The sequence below is a fragment of the Danio rerio genome, chromosome 9, assembly GCF_052040795.2.
Source record: "Danio rerio strain M-AB ecotype USA chromosome 9, GRCz13ab, whole genome shotgun sequence".
NCBI lineage: Eukaryota > Metazoa > Chordata > Actinopteri > Cypriniformes > Danionidae > Danio > Danio rerio.
The window spans coordinates 56,189,443-56,206,530 of record NC_141029.1 but is presented as its reverse complement, the minus strand read 5'-3'; the positions used below and the strand labels follow the sequence as shown (position 1 = coordinate 56,206,530).

General features: G+C 43.0%; 1 protein-coding gene across 1 annotated transcript; it reads right to left on the bottom strand.

Annotated features, from left to right (window-relative positions):
* Positions 1 to 704: 704 nt before the first annotated feature.
* Positions 705 to 16,862, bottom strand: pcdh8.2 (protocadherin 8, tandem duplication 2). The gene is given in 8 exon segments (NM_001442483.1): positions 705 to 963; positions 1,003 to 1,507; positions 1,816 to 2,433; positions 2,481 to 2,901; positions 2,932 to 3,332; positions 3,435 to 4,750; positions 8,349 to 8,544; positions 14,391 to 16,862. Coding segments are annotated over 3 exon segments (2,913 nt in total). The 5' UTR covers positions 16,794 to 16,862; the 3' UTR covers positions 705 to 963; positions 1,003 to 1,507; positions 1,816 to 2,433; positions 2,481 to 2,901; positions 2,932 to 3,332; positions 3,435 to 4,436.
* Between the last annotated feature and the right edge of the window lie 226 nt (positions 16,863 to 17,088).

Genomic DNA, 17,088 nt, shown 5'->3' with positions numbered 1-17,088 from the left:
ACTATGGGGAATTGTATACGCTAAATTGGCCATAGTGTATGTGTGCAAATGAGTGTATGGGTGTTTCCCAGTACTGGGTTGCAGCTGAAAAGGCATCTGCTGCGTAAAGCATACTGGATAAGTTGGTGGTTCAGTCCGCTGTGATGACCCCTGAATAATAAAGCGACTAAGCCGAAAATAAAACAAATGAATTAATTATTTTTGTCTACAGTTCTATTCTGAGGTGGCACCGTGGCTCAGTGGTTAGCACTGTGGCCTCACGGCAAGAAGATCGCTGGTTCGAGTCCTATAGGGGAATTGATCAACTAAATTGGTCGTAGAGTTTGTGTGTGTGTGTGTGTGTGTGTGTGTGTGTGTGAATATGTAAGGGTGTGTACGGGTGTTTCCCAGTACTGGGTTGCTGTTGGAAAGGCATCCGCTATGTAAAACATATGCTGGAATAGTTGGTGGTTCATTCCACTGTGGTGACCCCTGATTAATAGGGGATTAAGCTGAAGGAACATGAATGAATGAATGAATGAATGAATGAATGAATGAATGAATGAATGAATGAATGAGTTCTGTTTGGCAGAAGATTTTAGATTAACGAAAAGATGAAAACCATTATAAATTTGACCATAACTTATTTTATTTCTTGTAGTTTTATTCCTTATAAAGAAACAAACTTGTTCAGTGTAACTGTTATAAAAGTGCTAACATCCGTAGCTTTTAAAAAACAACATTTAATATATTACAGTGCGACCAAAGTGACGTACAAACACAATCACATGATAATCCTCTAAAACATGCTGAGAAGGAACTGTTAAAAATATATTCTGCATGTAGAAAACAGTGATGCAGCTGGGCTGCGATGATAAATCAATGCATTGCAAATAGTAGATCATTTCAGAGATATTAGAATGCAGCACGAGTTTCTCTGGAATCGATTCTGAGGTTTTTAACAGCAGACGGCGCTCTAGATTTGTTTTTAACACCAGATGGTGCTCTAGATTTGTTTTTAACAGCAAATGGTGCTCTAGATTTGTTTTTAACAGCAGATGGAACTCTAGACTTTGCAGATGGTGCTCTAGATTTGTTTTTAACAGCAGATGGCGCTCTAGACTTAGCAGATGGTGCTCTAGTTTAGTTTTTAACAGCAGATGCCGCTCTAGGCTAATTTTTTAACAGCAGTTGGTGCTCTAGTTTAGCTTTTAACAGTAGATGGCACTCTAGTTTAGTTTTTAAAAGCAGATGGTACTCTAGTTAAGTTTTTAACAGAAAACGATGCTCCTGGTGTAACCCCGCCAGTCCTACGCCACCCAACTTGCTCCGACGGGTATCAAACCAGCAGCTTTCCGCATGGAAGTCGGTTGCTCTACCAAGGAGGCTAAAGACCAGAGGAGTGAGGTTTATCTGCACAGCACCTACTAGCTGGCCTCCGTTACACTGGTTCGTTTTTAACAGTACCTTATAGCACCATCTGCTGTTAAAATCTAGTCTACAGCATCATCTGCTGTTACAAACTAGCCTAGAGCACATCATAGTTTTTAATAGCAGATGCGCTCTAGACTAGTCTAGTTTTTTTAACAGTAGAAGGCACTCTAGTTTAGTTTTTAACAGAAGATGCCTCTCTAGGCTAATTTTTTTTAACAGCAGTTGGCGCTCTAGTTTAGCTTTTAACAGTAGATGACACTCAAGTTTAGTTTTTAAAAGCAGATGGTACTCTAGTTTAGTTTTTAACAGAAGATGGTGCTCCTGGCTTGTTTTTAACAGTTCCTTATAGCACCATCTGCGGTAAAATCTAGTCTACAGCATTATCTGCTGTTACAAACCAGCCTAGAGGGCATCTGTTGCTCTAGTTGAAACTGTTCTGGTTTAGTTTTCAACAACTGAAACCTCTCTAGGCTAGTTTTAAAGACAGCAGATGGCGCTCTAGTTTTTAATAGAAGATTGCACTCCTGGCCAGTATGTAACAGCAACTTAGAGTGCCATCTGCTGTTAAAAACTAGTTTAGTCAACTAGAGCGCCATCTGCTTCGCTAGTTTAAATGGTGCTCTAGTTTAGCTTTTTTTAACAGTAGATGGTGCTTTAGTTTTGTTTTTAAGAGTAGATAATGCTTTAGTTTAGTTTTAAACCGCAGGTGGCGCACTAGATTGTTTTAACAGAAGCTCTAGGCTTGTTTTTAACAGTAGGTAGCACTCTAGTTTTTAACAGTAGATTGTGCTCTAGCCTTGTTTTAAACAGCCCATGGCACTCTAGATTTAGCAAATGGCTCTCTGGGCTAGTTTTTGCCAGAAGACGGCGTCTCTAGTGTAGTTTTTAACAGCAGACGGTGCTCTAGCCTTTTTAAACTGCATACGGTGCTCTAGGCTAGTTTGTAACCGTAGATGAACAGTGGGCTGTTACAAAAACTAGCCTAGAGCACAATCTGCTGTTAAAAACTAAACTAGAGTGTGCTGTTCTGCAGTCTGAATCTGCTGTCTGCTGTTAAAAATTGAGCGCTGTCTTCTGTTAAAAAAAAGCCTAGAGCAGCAGTCTGCTGTTAAAAACTAGCCTATAGCAGCAACCTGCAGTTAAATACTAGCCTAGAGCACCATCTACTGTTAAAAACTAGCCTAGAGCACCATCTACTGTTAAAAACTAGCCTAGAGCGACAATCTGCTATTAAAAACAAGACTAGAGCAGCAATCTGCTGTTAAAACTAGCCTAGAGAATCAATCTGTTGTTACAAACTAGCCTAGAGCACCATCTGCTGTTAAAAACTAGCCTAGAGCATCAATATGTTGTTAAAAACTAGCCCAGAGCGGCAATCTGCTGTTAAAAACTAGCTTAGAGCATCAATCTGTAGTTAAAAACATGCCTAGAGCATCAATCTGTTGTTAAAAACTAGCCTAGAGCAGCAATCTGCTGTTAAAAACTAGCCTAGAGCACCATCTACTGTTAAAATCTAGCCTAGAGTATCAATCTGTTGTTAAAAACTAGCCCTGAGCGGCAATCTGCTGTTAAAAACTAGCCTAGAGCATCAATCTGCTGTTAAAAACTAGCCTAGAGCATCAATCTGTTGTTAAAAAACTAGCTTAGAGCATCAATCTGTTGTTAAAAAAACTAGCCTAGAGCAGCAATCTGCTGTTAAAAACTAGCCTAGAGCAGCAATCTGCTGTTAAAAACTAGCCTAGAGCTGCAATCTGTTAGATATCAGCATAGATTGCCGTCTGCTGTTAAAAAAAGCCTAGAGTGCCATCTTCTGTTAAACTCTAGTCTAGAGCGGCAATCTGGTAAAAAAAAAAAGACGAACCCAATCCGTTGTTTAAAATTGTCCTAGAGCCCCATTTGTTTTTGAACAGCAGATGGCGCTCTAGACTTTGCAGATGGTGCTCTTGATTTGTTTTTAACCGCAGATGGCACTCTAGACTTTGCAGATGGTGCTCTAGATTTGTTTTTAACAGCAGATGGAACTCTAGACTTTGCAGATGGTGCTCTAGATTTGTTTTTAACAGCAGATGGAACTCTAGACTTTGCAGATGGTGCTCTAGATTTGTTTTTAACAGCAGATGGCGCTCTAACTTAGCAGATGGTGCTCTAGTTTAGTTTTTAACAGCAGATGCCGCTCTAGGCAAATTTTTTACAGCAGTTGGTGCTCTAGTTTAGCTTTTAACAGTAGATGACACTCTAGTTTAGTTTTCTACTGTTATAAATTAGCCTAGAGCACCAACTGCTGTTAAAACTAGCCTAGAACAGCCATCTGCTGCTGTTTAGAGCTAGCCTAGAGTGTCGTCTGCTATTAAAAAATAAACTAGAGCAACATCTGATGTTAAAGATTTGCGCAATCTCTTTGTAAAAACAGCTCAGAATCCATTCAAGTGATAATGCATCGATGCAGGATAACTTCTCGATTCACAATGCATGTATTTATGGTCACAGCCTTTAGGCCCGTTCACACCAGGATGCTTTTGCTCACACTTTTCATCAAGGTTTAACGCCTCATGAATAAATAAAGGGTGCCAATGTTTTTTTTTGTTGTTGTTGATTGGCACTTTTGCTCATGTGCCCAGAGCTGCTGAAGTTACAGTAAACACCACTTAGAGGCGCTCAAGCAGAAAACAGCCAATATGATCCCAGGTTTACTTTAATTCAATGAAGAAGAAGTTAAAGCATCGAGTCGATATGAATGTGGAGCTGCTTTTATATGTCATAAACGCAACAGCAGCTACAATAATGCCAGCAGAGGTGGAGATCAGCAAATATGATTTGATGGTGAGTTTCATTTCACTTTTCTTTCCTGACTTGCAAGTTCATTAAGCGCCATCTAATGTCAGGGGTCATTTTGCACGTTCACTCTGCTCAACACTCTGAAAACCGACTGGGGATGAATAAAGAAAAACGTTTAAAAAAAAAATTATGAGCGAAAAGCATCCCGGTGTGTACGAGCCTCTAGTTGCATGTTTTTTTGTGTGGTGTCAGTCAGGACTGTGCTCTGTGCTGATGGATTTGCTGGAGTCTCTGTTGTCCGTGTCGTGTCTTCTGTGTGCGTGTGGAGAGCAGATGTGGATGTAGTCATAGTTGTCTTCTGTGAGGCTCTGTAATGCGGCGCTGCGGGACGTCTGTGTGTCGTAGCCACTTCGCTGAAGTGTTCCCTGGGATGGAGGCCTGGTCCTGGAGAAGGTAGACAGATGTCTGGTGTTGGTGGTCCCGCTGGATCTGCTTACAGATGGACTCCAGCACCTGTCGGAGTGACCGAGGACACGGCACTCGCTGGTACAGGCCCACAGACCTGAGCAAAAACAGAAGGAGGGTCAGTGCACATTTGGGAAGGTCAGTCGGGCACAGAAAAATGCCATTCAGGTCCGATTTCATCAGGATTCTGACATTTCCTTTTAAGAATTCCAAGTTTACATCTTAGTATTCTGCTTATTTCTATATCTCTAAATTTTGATTCATTTTTCTTGGAGTTTTAAGTTTACATCTTGAATTCTGATTCTTTTTTTTTAGTTCCAAGTTTACATCTCCAAATACTCGTTCTTTTTTCTTGGAGTTACAAATTTACATTTCGGAATTCCGATTCTTTTTTCTTTGAGTTCCATGTTTACATCTCAGGATTCTGATTCTTTTTTTTTTCTTTAAGTTCCCATGTTTACATCTCGGAATTCCGATTCTTTTTTCTTAGAGTTCCAAGCTTATATTCTGAATTCTGTTTTTTTTTTTTTTTTTTTTTTTTTTGAGTTTCAAGTTTACATCTCAGAATTCTGATTCTTTTTTTCGTAGAGTTCCAAGTTTACAGCTGGGAATACTGATTTTTTTTTTTCTTTGAATTCCAAGTTTACAGCTGGGAGTATTGATTCTTTTTTTTTCCTTTTTTTTTTTTGGAGTTCCAAGTTCACATCTCAGAATTGTAATTCTTTTTTTTTTATTTGAGTTCCACGTTTTCATCTCGAAATACTGATTCTTTTTCTTGGAGTTCCAAGTTTACATCTTGGATTACTGATTCTTTTTTTCTTGGAGTTCCACTTTTACATCTCAATTTCTGATTCTTTTTTATATCTTTGAATTCCGATTTTTTTTCTTCTTTTTTTTTTTGTAGTTCCCATGTTTACATCTCGGAATTCTGATTCTTTTTTCTTTGAGATACAAGTGTACAGATTGGCATTCAGATTTTTTTATTTTATTTATTTATTTATGTTTTTTTTAGTTTAAAGTTTACATTTCAGAACTCTGATTCTTTTTTTTTTCATTTACAAGTTTACATCTCCGAATTCTGATTCTTTTTACATCTCGAAATTCTGAATCCTTTTTTTATGTTTACATCTCGGAGTTCTTGATTCTTTTTCATCTCTGAATTCTGATTCTTTTTCATCTCTGAATTCTGATTCTTTTTTTTTTCTTTGAATTCAAAGTTTAAATTTTAGAATTCAGATTTTCTTAACTTACATATCGAATTTACATATGTGAGTTTGCATCTCGGTAGCATGGTGGCTCAGTGGTTAGCACTGTCGCCTCACAGCAAGAAGGTCTCTGGTTCAAGTCCTGGCTGGGTCAGTTGGCATTTCTGTGTGGAGTTTGCATGTTCTCCGCGTGTCGGCGTGGGTCTCTATAAGTGAATTAGGTGAATTGAATTGATTATAGTGCATGTGTGAATATGAGATTTTATGGGAATTTCCCAGTACTGGGTTGCAGCTGGACGGGCATCCACTGTGTAAAACGTATGCTGGAATAGTTGGCGGTTCATTGAGCTGTGGCAACCCCTGATATATAAGGGGCTAAGCAGAAGGAGAATGCAGTTTACTCATTTTGTATGTAACCAGTTCTTAAAATGCCTACTCGTTTCTCTATTTTCATCAGAAATGACATACATTTGACTCTTTGTGTGCTTGTATTTGTGTACCACAATATGCAGTCTTCAGCTCTACTAATAGCTTGAGTTTGATTGCTTCGGCTCTTTGTTTCCCAAAGATTAGCGTTTAACAAGGTTGCAGCAGGAATGAATCAACATTGACCTTGAAGTGAACTGATCCAATCAACAGCTCATTAATTTGAGCACCTCTGTACTTTAACTACACCGACTCAAAGTTTGCCTGACTAATCCGCATGACACTTCATCAATGCAACCATGATCCTGTAGAAATAATTGGCTTGCCGAACCTTTGGATGACGTCGTGGCACCTGTGACACTGTCTTCATCTGTTTCATTGCTGCAGATTCATTAAGAGCACTTAAACCATCACTGAGATCACTGTGAAACTGACTGAGTAATAAGATAATGCTCTCTTCTGCCTCATTAATGTACATTAATGTCATTCAGCAGCAAGCAGACTTTGTGTTGCATTAAATTATATTTTCACTGAGTATATACTGTCACTTTACACTCACCGGCCACTTTATTAGGTACACCTTACTAGTTCCGGGTTGGACCCCTTTTGCCTTCACAGCTGCCTTAATCCTTCATGGCATAGATTCAACAAGCTACTGGAAAATTCCTCAGAGATTTTGCTCCATATTAACATGATAGCATCACACAGTTGCTGCAGATTTTTCGGCTGCACATCCATGATGCCAATCTCCACCACATCCCAAAGGTGCTTTATTGGATTGAGATCTGGTGATTGTGAAGGCCATTTGAGTACAGTGAACTCATTGTCATGTTTAAGAAACCAGTCTGAGATGATTTATGCTTTATGACATGGTGTGTTATCCTGCTGGAGGTAGCCATCAGAAGATGGAGACACTGTGGTCATAAAGGGATGGACATGGTCAGCAGCAATACTCAGGTAGGCTGTGGCTTTGACACAATGATCAATTGGTACTAATGGACCCAAAGTGTGTCAAGAAAATCTCCCCCACACCATTACACCACCACCACCAGCCTGAACTCTTGATACAAGGCAGGTTGGATCCATGCTTTCATGTTGTTGACGCCAAATTCTGACCCGACCATCCAAAAATGGAGACTCATCAGAGCAGGCAACGTTTCTCCAATCTTCTATTGTCCAGTTTTGGTGAGTCTGTGTGAATTGTAGCCTCAGTTTCCTGTTCTTAGCTGACAGGAGCGGCACCCGGTGTGGTCTTCTGCTGCTGTAGCCCATCCGCCTCAAGGTTGGACGTGTTGTGTGTTCAGAGATGCTCTTCTGCAGACCTCGGTTGTAACGAGTGCTTATTTGTGTCACTGTTGCCTTTCTATCAGCTGGAACCAGTCTGGCCATTCTCCTCTGACCTCTGGCATCAACAAGGCATTTACGCCCACAGAACTGCCGCTCACTGGATATTTCCTCTTTTTCAGACCATTCTCTGTAAACCCTAGAGATGGTTGTGCGTGAAAATCCCAGTGGACCAGTAGATCAGCAGTTTCTGAAATACTCAGACCAGCCCGTCTGGCACCAACAACCATGCCATGTTCAAAGTCATGTAAACCCCCTTTCTTCCTTATTCTGATGCTCGGTTTGAACTGCAAAAGAACATCTTGACCATGTCTACATGCCTAAATGCATTGAGTTGCATATATGTAACTGTTATGCTTGATTCTGATTGGCTAATGAACAATATATGATGTGCAGTTTTTTCAGATAAAAGCACAGCTAAAGTAGTTCCGGCAGGTTTAGAGCACATTACAGCTCCAGATCACTCCACTGAATGATAAGAGTTATTTCACAGCTACAACAGTCAGAAATCACATCAGAACACAGCTGAAGGCTTTGGACGCGATGTGGAAGAAACTAGTGCTACACACTAGTGCTCACAGCTTAAAGAGGACAAACACCTGACAGGTGTGCATTATTATCTAATAATTCAACGACTTGTTGTCAGTAAATACTTCCACCTATATGTTCAGTAGGAATATTGATAATCAATATGTATAATAAATAGTCCTAGTCAGTCACCTTTATATGTAGTGTAGTCTTTCTTGAGTCCTTCGCTGATGTCAGAATCGCTGTCATTAACATCGCTGTCTCCTTTTCCACTGTCTTTACCGCTGATCTGTGGATCTCTGACAGCGATGGTCATCATGGAGTTTCCTTTCCACACTGTGATTGGTCGAGCAGAGTCTTTACCATATCCAGGTAAAGTAGAATATCCCTATATATAAACAAAAAAAAACACAAGAACAAACACCCATCCTTATTTAACACACAATGATGTTCTGTATGCAATATTTTAGCTGCTATTGTGTATATGCGTGCATTGCATTTTATTTTAACCTCCCATGGCATGAATCTATTTGATGTAAAGCTTTAAAGGGGACCTGTTATGCAAACATCACTTTTATAAGAGGTTTAAACACAGTTGTGTGTCAGCAGTGTGTGAATACCTCCAGCCTCTAATGGTGAAAATGCATGAATTGTATTTGTTATAATCAGACTTGATCAAAACAGTGTTCAGAAACACTTTGATTGACAATCCCCCTTTGTACGTGTCATCAAAGGGGAAGAGCCCCGCCCACTAGTGCCCATCTCTCCCTCATTAGCATAAACAGCAGCCCTGAGTGAGAAGCAGCCGTCTGTCCATTAGCCATTAGAGTGTTTGAGCTGCTGAAGATGATGTCAGCATTGACTAAAAGGATTATAGATGTGGAGATTTAGATGAACAGCAACAGAAGCACACATGCACACCTGACCAGCACTGATAACACTATTTTGAATCTGCCACTATGCTTACTAGACATTTGTAGCTCCGCCCTCTTTTAAAAAGAGCACAATCTCATTTTAATTTAAAGAGACAGTCACCAAAACGCCACAACGGGGGCCAAAACCTAAAAGGGTCAGTTTCAGAGAGTTAGAAAGTATTATTTTTATTTTCATTTATTATTTTATTTTATTATTTTTGAGCTGAAACTTAACTACACGCACTCTAGGGACATTACTTATTTAACATCTTGTGAATAGGTATTAATTGGTTCCCTTTAAAAAGTGATATTTTATAAAAAAAGACTATAGACCTGTTTATAACGTGCAAAAGTATAAGCCCCCTTTTGGCCGTTGCATACTTTAAGTTATCAGATTTTAAAAGGCATCTTATGACCCCAGTGATTAACCCACTGCTTTGTGCTTCTTCTTTTCTTGGTCTGTTTTACAGTTTTTGTTCAATTAGTCACGTTTCACTGCATGTTCATTTTCAGCACCACACACTGCAAATGGTGTAATTCCTAAAACAACGTGTCAAATTAAAAACCAATGACTGAATCATATATATATATATATATATATATGTATATATATATTTTTTTTTTTTTCCTTCAGTGCTTCACACTATGAGTGTTATGCTTTTAAGGACAACATTAAAGCTCACCTATGGTGACAAACAGTGGCGTAGCGCAAAATGCGGAGGCCCCCCTGCAGGGATCGATGACGGGGCCCCCTGATGAAGTGGGGGGGGGGATACGTCATACGTCAATTTGCATATCACTGACGTCATCACGTTCCACCATTTGTTTGTTTAACAGCCTATGGTTAATTAAGGGGTATTTATAATTGCACTACACTTTATATAAGCATGTTTATTTAACTAAATGTATTGCTGTTTGAATACAGTATGTCATTATAGATGTGTAGTGAATGTGCAGTAATCTCTCATATGAAATAAACTCAGACAAGTTCAGAAACTGTCACTAAAATATCTGTGATTGTGAACAAGAAAAGAATAAACGGTCCAATTAAATTGTTTAAATAAAGTAGAAGTAGATCGGTTTGACTGTACAAGGGAAATACCTTCACACTGCCTGTGCTAAATCATTTGTCGTCGGTACGCAGAGGGGTGATCTGCTCTCGGGCTGCAGGTGGGAGAGGCTGCTGTATGAGGACTGACTGGGCCGCCTGTCAGTGCTGTGAGGCGGGGGAGGGGCCGGCGGCATCACACGCAGCTTGTTGAGAAGAGTAGGGACGGTACAGTATGGACAAATGACAGTCTAAAAAAATCTACAATAACACACAAAAAAGTCGCTAGATTTGTCGCTAGGGGGGTCTGAAAAGTCGCTAAATCTAGTGACAAAGTCGCTAAGTTGGCAACATTGGCGGCAAGCAATCAGAATGAAGTAGTCCACCGCTTGAGAGGTGTTCAGAGAACACAGACCTGTGAACTTTGGTTCCGACCACAGTTGTTCCCAAGAGTTTGATTATTGCGGTCGCCGGATTTACAATTATTGAAAATCGCGACGACGCGGGGCCCCCTACTCCCTGCGGGCCTGTCCGCTACGCCACTGGTGACAAATCTACTTTTCAAGCTGTTTGGATAGACATGTGTGTAAGTATAGTGTCTAGATCATCATATTGGGCTGAAATAAACACACACAGTCCTTTTTTAAAACGTTGGACCAATTGGAGCAGTTTTTAGATTGACCGCAACTTGATGTAGGAGAGCGTTCCCCCCGCCCACCAATATTGATTGACAGGCACTCGTAGCCTAATCCTCAGTTTGTCGTTTCACGTCCGCCATTTTCAGCGTGAGAGTCAAAGCAATGTTACTAGAGGAACCCCCTTGCTCTATTTTTAGATGCAAGGCTCATTGGGCTCAAAGCAAGATCAATATTCACCACATGATTGCTCTAATCGGAATTATTGCTTGCAACTTAGTTTGTTTGTAGGTAGGTTTGCAAACTAGTGTACTTTTTATTGCGTCTACCTTAAACTTCAGCCGTTTGCATTTCTCGAGGTCACAGAAGCTCCCTGGGTGATCTTAACTCGGTGCAGCTGAAAGTGTGAGCGCCTTTGCCTCACGACGTGAGTGTCGCTCCATTGGAAATAAAATAACAAACTTGCCTGCAGGTCGCACGCCAGAAGCGCCGCTCGGCGACGCGCATCACCATGCACTTTAGAATTCTAAACAGGTTTCTATCAAGGTACACATAACGGCGCTTCAAGTCGGCGGCTGTCCGCGGGGCCCAGCCAGGATTGTCGCGGCTCTAAGCGGGTCATCCATGTGCCGCACTCAAAGTTAATTCAGTGTACGTGGTTATTAGTCTCAGTGTACAAACTCGGCACTTTAAACTAGCACACAGTTGCTGTAAAACTATACAAAGACACAAATGATTGTGTACTGTCTGCTTGATCTGTGTCCGAGTCGTACATAATAATTAAATTAAATAAAGTAAAAGAAAATAATAAAAAAAGAGGACGGGGGGTGGAGTAGTATACATACACATATATGTATATATATGTAGAAAAACTATAAACAGATCATTAAATCAATCACCAAATAAATAATAAATGTGGTAATTATTGATCTTTTGTCGAGCCCAATAAGCCTTAAGCAGATCGCACACCAGAAGTGCCGCAACATGGCGCGCACATGACAGTTTAAAGCAGGGGTTTCAAACTCAATTTACCTGGGGGCCGCAGGAGGCACAGTCTGGGTGAGGCTGGGCTGCATAAGGGATTTCACAAAAAAAAAAAGTCCTCAAATGTCATTATTAACAGTTTTAATTATTTCTTCTGAACATGAAGTGTCCTGAACATTAATAGAACATTGAGTGAAGATTATGAACAGTTCTTCTGAACATGGCATCTTTTGCCTACTCCTTACTGCCAGAGACTTGACAGCGCTTCTTCTCACAAATCTGAACCACATTTGGCTTTAGAGCGGAAGCAGTTGAGACCCTCAGTATGGCTTGGGGGAACTCACTCAAAACTTCCATTCCCTCACCTCACCAAAAAAAAAGGCGTATATATGTATAAATAAAACACCCCCACCCCACTCCAGTCACATCAGTCTGTACCAGTCTGTATCTACCTATAATATATATAAGATGCAGGCTGTAGCTAGGTAGGTGGCAGGCTGCAGATAGGTAGCTAAGTGGCAGGCAGGGGCGGGAACAGCTTACCTTGGTTCTGGCCGGCGCGAGTCACAGCGTCTAACAAAGGGGCGGGGTGCGTGGTGACGTCACCGGCATCCCCGCCCCTTTGTTTACACGGCGGGCGGGGAATGCCAGTGACCGCTGTGTACGGATAGAATCAGCGGAGCGGGGAGCGCTCTCTCTCCCCGCTCCGCTGATTCTGTCAGTGTACAGCGGTCGGCGTGGGCCACAAAATATTGCACTGAGGGCCGCAAATGGCCCGCGGGCCGCGAGTTTGAGACCCCTGGTTTAAAGTATCACACACCAGACGCGCACATTCGAATGATTTTTAACATGAAACTAGTAAGATGGCGCTCTGTGGCGCGGCTGAAAATTGAACTGCGTCCTGAGCCGTGGCCGGGCGCCGCCGACAGCTGCCAACTTGTGGCGCCAGTGTGTGTATCCTGATAGAAACCTATGTTTAGAATTCCAAAATGCATGGCTCTGCGTGGCGAGCGGCGCTTCTGGTGTGCGACCTGAAATAGAGCAAGGGTGTTCCTTTATGCCGAGTTCAGACTGCATGATTTTCCAACTAGTCGTGTCACAGATGTGTTCACACTGCTTGACTATCTGGGCTTGTGTGTCGTCGCTGCTTTGTTTACACTGCAAGATGGTTCGGCGACAGGGACTTTCACATTGCATGACTTTACTATAGGGAGAATCGCCGACAACTTCGTCCAAACTACGTCTCACAGCCAAAAACACGTCGTATAGCCTATCTTTGGTTATTAACTACATAATGAGAAAGAAGCCTTTAATGGGGTAGAACATGCACATGTTTGCTCACCTGGGTTTAAAGGGAATTAGCCATTTCTCCTCAACGTTGATAATAAACTAATTTCTTTCTGTATGAAACGTCAAACAGACACGGCTGCTCCTGAGTCCTGTCAAACCTCTACAAGTTTTCCCTCCATTTCGTGGGTCCAAATAAACCGAAAAAGAGCGCTTTTAACTTCTCCCCCAGCCTCCCGCTGGCCTGCAGCAGGTATACACACACACACACACACACACTCAAGTGGATGCCGCTCTCTCATTGGCTGTAGGCGATCGCTGATGTTATTTTCAGTCAAAACTCAATTCACACGGCATGATTTGAATCGCCGACAGCTCCAGATATTCAGCACGCCAAATATCTCACAGGCATCGGCGACTCATCGGCGATTCTCTCAGATCACGTCTTTGATCGTTCATACTGTGTGATTGTCACTCACGTGCACGAGCAGCGATTTGCCTGTGATTTCAGGCATTTGTCGGCGATTTCTCAAAACCTGTCGGCGAGCCAGAATTGGGGCTAAAATCACGCAGTCTGAACTAGGCATTAGTGACATCGCTTTGACTCACACGCTGGAAATGGCAGACGTGAAACAACAAACTGAGGATATTGTGATGTGCGCCTGTCAATCAGTATTGGTGGGCGGGGGGATCGCACTCCTACGTCAAGATGCGGTCGATCTGAAAACCGGTCCAATTGGTCCATCGTTTATATGTCGTTAAATTGAAAACAAAGGACTGTGTGTGTTTATATCAGCCCAATATGACGCTATATACAATACACTTACACACATGTCTGTCCAAACAGCTTAAAAAGTTTAAAATTGACCTTCTCCTGGAGAAAAATATAATAGGACAATATTAATATCCTAATATCTGTTAAACAGCACTTGGGAAATATTTGTATTATAAAAGAGATTAACATTTCAGAACAGGGCTAATAATTTTGTCTTAAACTTTTTATTACAATGTGAATATTGTTTTATTTCTTTCCTTATTTCTTTCTTTATTTTTGCAAGCATATTGCATTGTTTTTCCGCTGCTGTGTTTATTTATTCGACAAGTCACTTTATTTGTACACATACATGAGGAGCATCTCCTTTGGTGTCCTGCACTAGTTTGTATTGCCCTGCACATTTGCATTAGATTGATGTGATTGGCTGTCACGTCTTCATCATTAGCATTGCATTCTGAGCCCTGCGTTGTTCAGCTGTGCTCCGTCGAGCTGTTTTCAATGCATGGTGAATGTGTGCTGTGTGAACGGCTCCTCACACACACAGAGAGAGAGAGAGAGAGAGAGAGAGAAAGAAACACTGTCTCCACTTACATCGATATCCCCCGCCACACTCCTGTATTTGCTCTTGAAGGTCTGCGGGGTTTCGTTAAAGACTTCAGCGGTCGCCTGCACACTGCTGTGTAGCTTCTCAGGACTGTCGATGGTCGTGGAGTGGAAAGTGTGTGTCTCGAAAACATTGGCGGTCTGGTTTGAGATCATCGACACACTGTTTTTCTCATCGGAGTACGGGATATCCAATGCCTCAGGGAGGTCATCGCTTCCCTTCGGACTGTTTTTACGACTTTTGCATAGTATGAATGATAAAATAGCCAAAAACAGCAGCGAGGAAGTCGTCAGAGCCAATATTAAAACAAGCGTCCATTGTTTAGGCTCGTCCTCCTCTCTTTCGTCATAAAAGTTGCCGTTTGAGGGTGCCGATTCGGTTAGGGTGAAATGAATCGTGGCTGTTGACGTTTGCGATGGTTGGCCGTTATCGTTAACCGTCACTAGGACCTTCCACGAATCGTACTCATCGTACGTGATTTTGCGGTTGATGTATATTTCCCCAGTATTCGGATCGATTGCGAAACCAAAATCGCCTCCGTCGTAGATCTTATAAGTGAGCTCTGCGTTTAATCCGGCGTCTGAATCTTTAGCTATTATTCGCGTTACGATGTAACCGGGAGGTGCGTCTCGGGGAAGCTGTATTTCAGCAGATCCGTTAATAAGCGGCGGATGGGTTATAAACGGAGTGTTGTCGTTCTGATCGACTACATTGATGATGAGTATGGCGTTGTTGTGTAGTTGTGGCCATCCTCTGTCGCTGGCCTGGACGCGTAAATCCAGCCTCTTTGTGACTTCGTAATTGAAACTCTGCAGCGCGTAAACGTTCCCAGCTTGGTTCATAATAGCAAACCTGGAAACGCTGTTTGTGTCCGAGTCAAAAAGTTCGTAGGTTATTTCCCCATTTAATCCCGAATCCTGATCGCTAGCCAAAATTGTTGTGATGTAAGTACCCGGTAATTGATTCTCCTCAATGAAACCTTCATATATCTTAGCACTGAACGCCGGGGCATTATCGTTGACGTCTGTCAGACGTACAATGTATTGAGTCACCGTGCGTAACGGAGGCACACCGAAGTCCTCAGCCACCACCGTCAGATTATACTCCGCAATCTTCTCTCTGTCCAGAGGAGCCATCGTGACGATGGTGTAGCTGCCCTCGTAGGCTCTCTTAAGCCTGAAGTTCCCATGTCCTCCATTCAGAGTGCAGCTCACCTGTCCGTTCGCCCCGGTGTCCTTGTCTTTGATGCTGATTAAAGCCACCAGGATATCTGGACCTGTGGCTTCACTAACATGCGCAACACCGTCGGTCACTGATGTTATGGACGTGATGATGATTTCAGGAGGGTTGTCGTTGACATCTCTGATGTTGATGATAATTTTGCACACTGAAGGCACCGGGTTGTGCCCCAGATCAGTAGCCTGCACATCAATTTCATATGTCGTCTCGTCTTCGTAATCCACAGGGCTTTGTAATGTCAAATATCCAGTCTTGTAATCCAGCTTGAACAGCTGTCTGATTTCTGTTGTAACTTGTTTGCCAAATTCATACACGACCTGTCCATTAAGTCCTTCGTCTGGGTCGATGGCGTTTAGATCCAGCAGTAGAGCCTCCACAGGGGTGTCCTCCGGCACGTCCACCGAGTAGTGGCTGTGGTCAAACAGCGGGCTGTTGTCGTTCGCGTCCTTCACTTTCACGGTCACGTTAGTGGAGCCGCTCCTCGGCGGATGACCTCCGTCTGCCGCCACCAGCTTGAGCGCGAAAAAAGCGCGCGCTTCTCTGTCCAGCTCTTTGACGAGCACCAGCTCCGCATATTTAACCCCATCCACGCGCGTGATGACATCGATGCTGAAGTGCGAGTTCTCGCTTAGCTCGTAGCTTTGGATGGAGTTTGAACCCACGTCTGAATCTTCGGCGGCGTCCAGCGCGATGCGCGTGCCCAGCGCCGCGCTCTCGGAGATCTCGACGGTGCACTCTGCGCGCGGGAACTCCGGAGAGTTGTCATTCACATCCAGCACTTCCACTTCAACATGGAAGAGCTCAAACTGCTCGGCGGACACGAAGGCGACGTCAAAAGTAATCACGCACCGCGGGTTGCGCTTGCAGATGCGCTCGCGGTCGACGCGCTCCTCCGCCGTCAGCCTGCCGTCGCTTTCCCGAAATCGGATGAAGGAGCCGGTTGACGGACTCATCAGCTTAAACCTGATGCCAGGGAAAGTCCTGCGCGTTTTATCCGGAGTCCAGGTTACATTGCTGGCGAGTGTTCCGATAACTGTAGGCGGACGAACCTCTTCGGATATCTTATACCGGACTGTCCGCTCCTCGCACAGCACCGCCGCCCAGAGCAGCGCGGCTCCGAGTGTCCGCGCGAGAGAGAGCCGGGTCTGCATGTTCAGCGGCGGGAGAAGCGCGCGAGTCACCTGCGCGAGTCCCGCTGCTCATCAGCCTCTCTGAAGTCTGAAGTCACTTATTCTGCGTGCAGCTTCTTCTTCTTCTTCTTCTTCTCTGACTCCTCCCGCGACTCTCTCACACACACACTTACACACACACTCCAATGACATTTACAATTCACGCGAATGACCAACACACCTTCCTTCACACAGGTCTGGTCGGTGCGAGAGCGCGCACTGGAATAAAACTGATGGGAATGATCGGCGCGCGCGCACGGGGAGGGCGACAGGACAA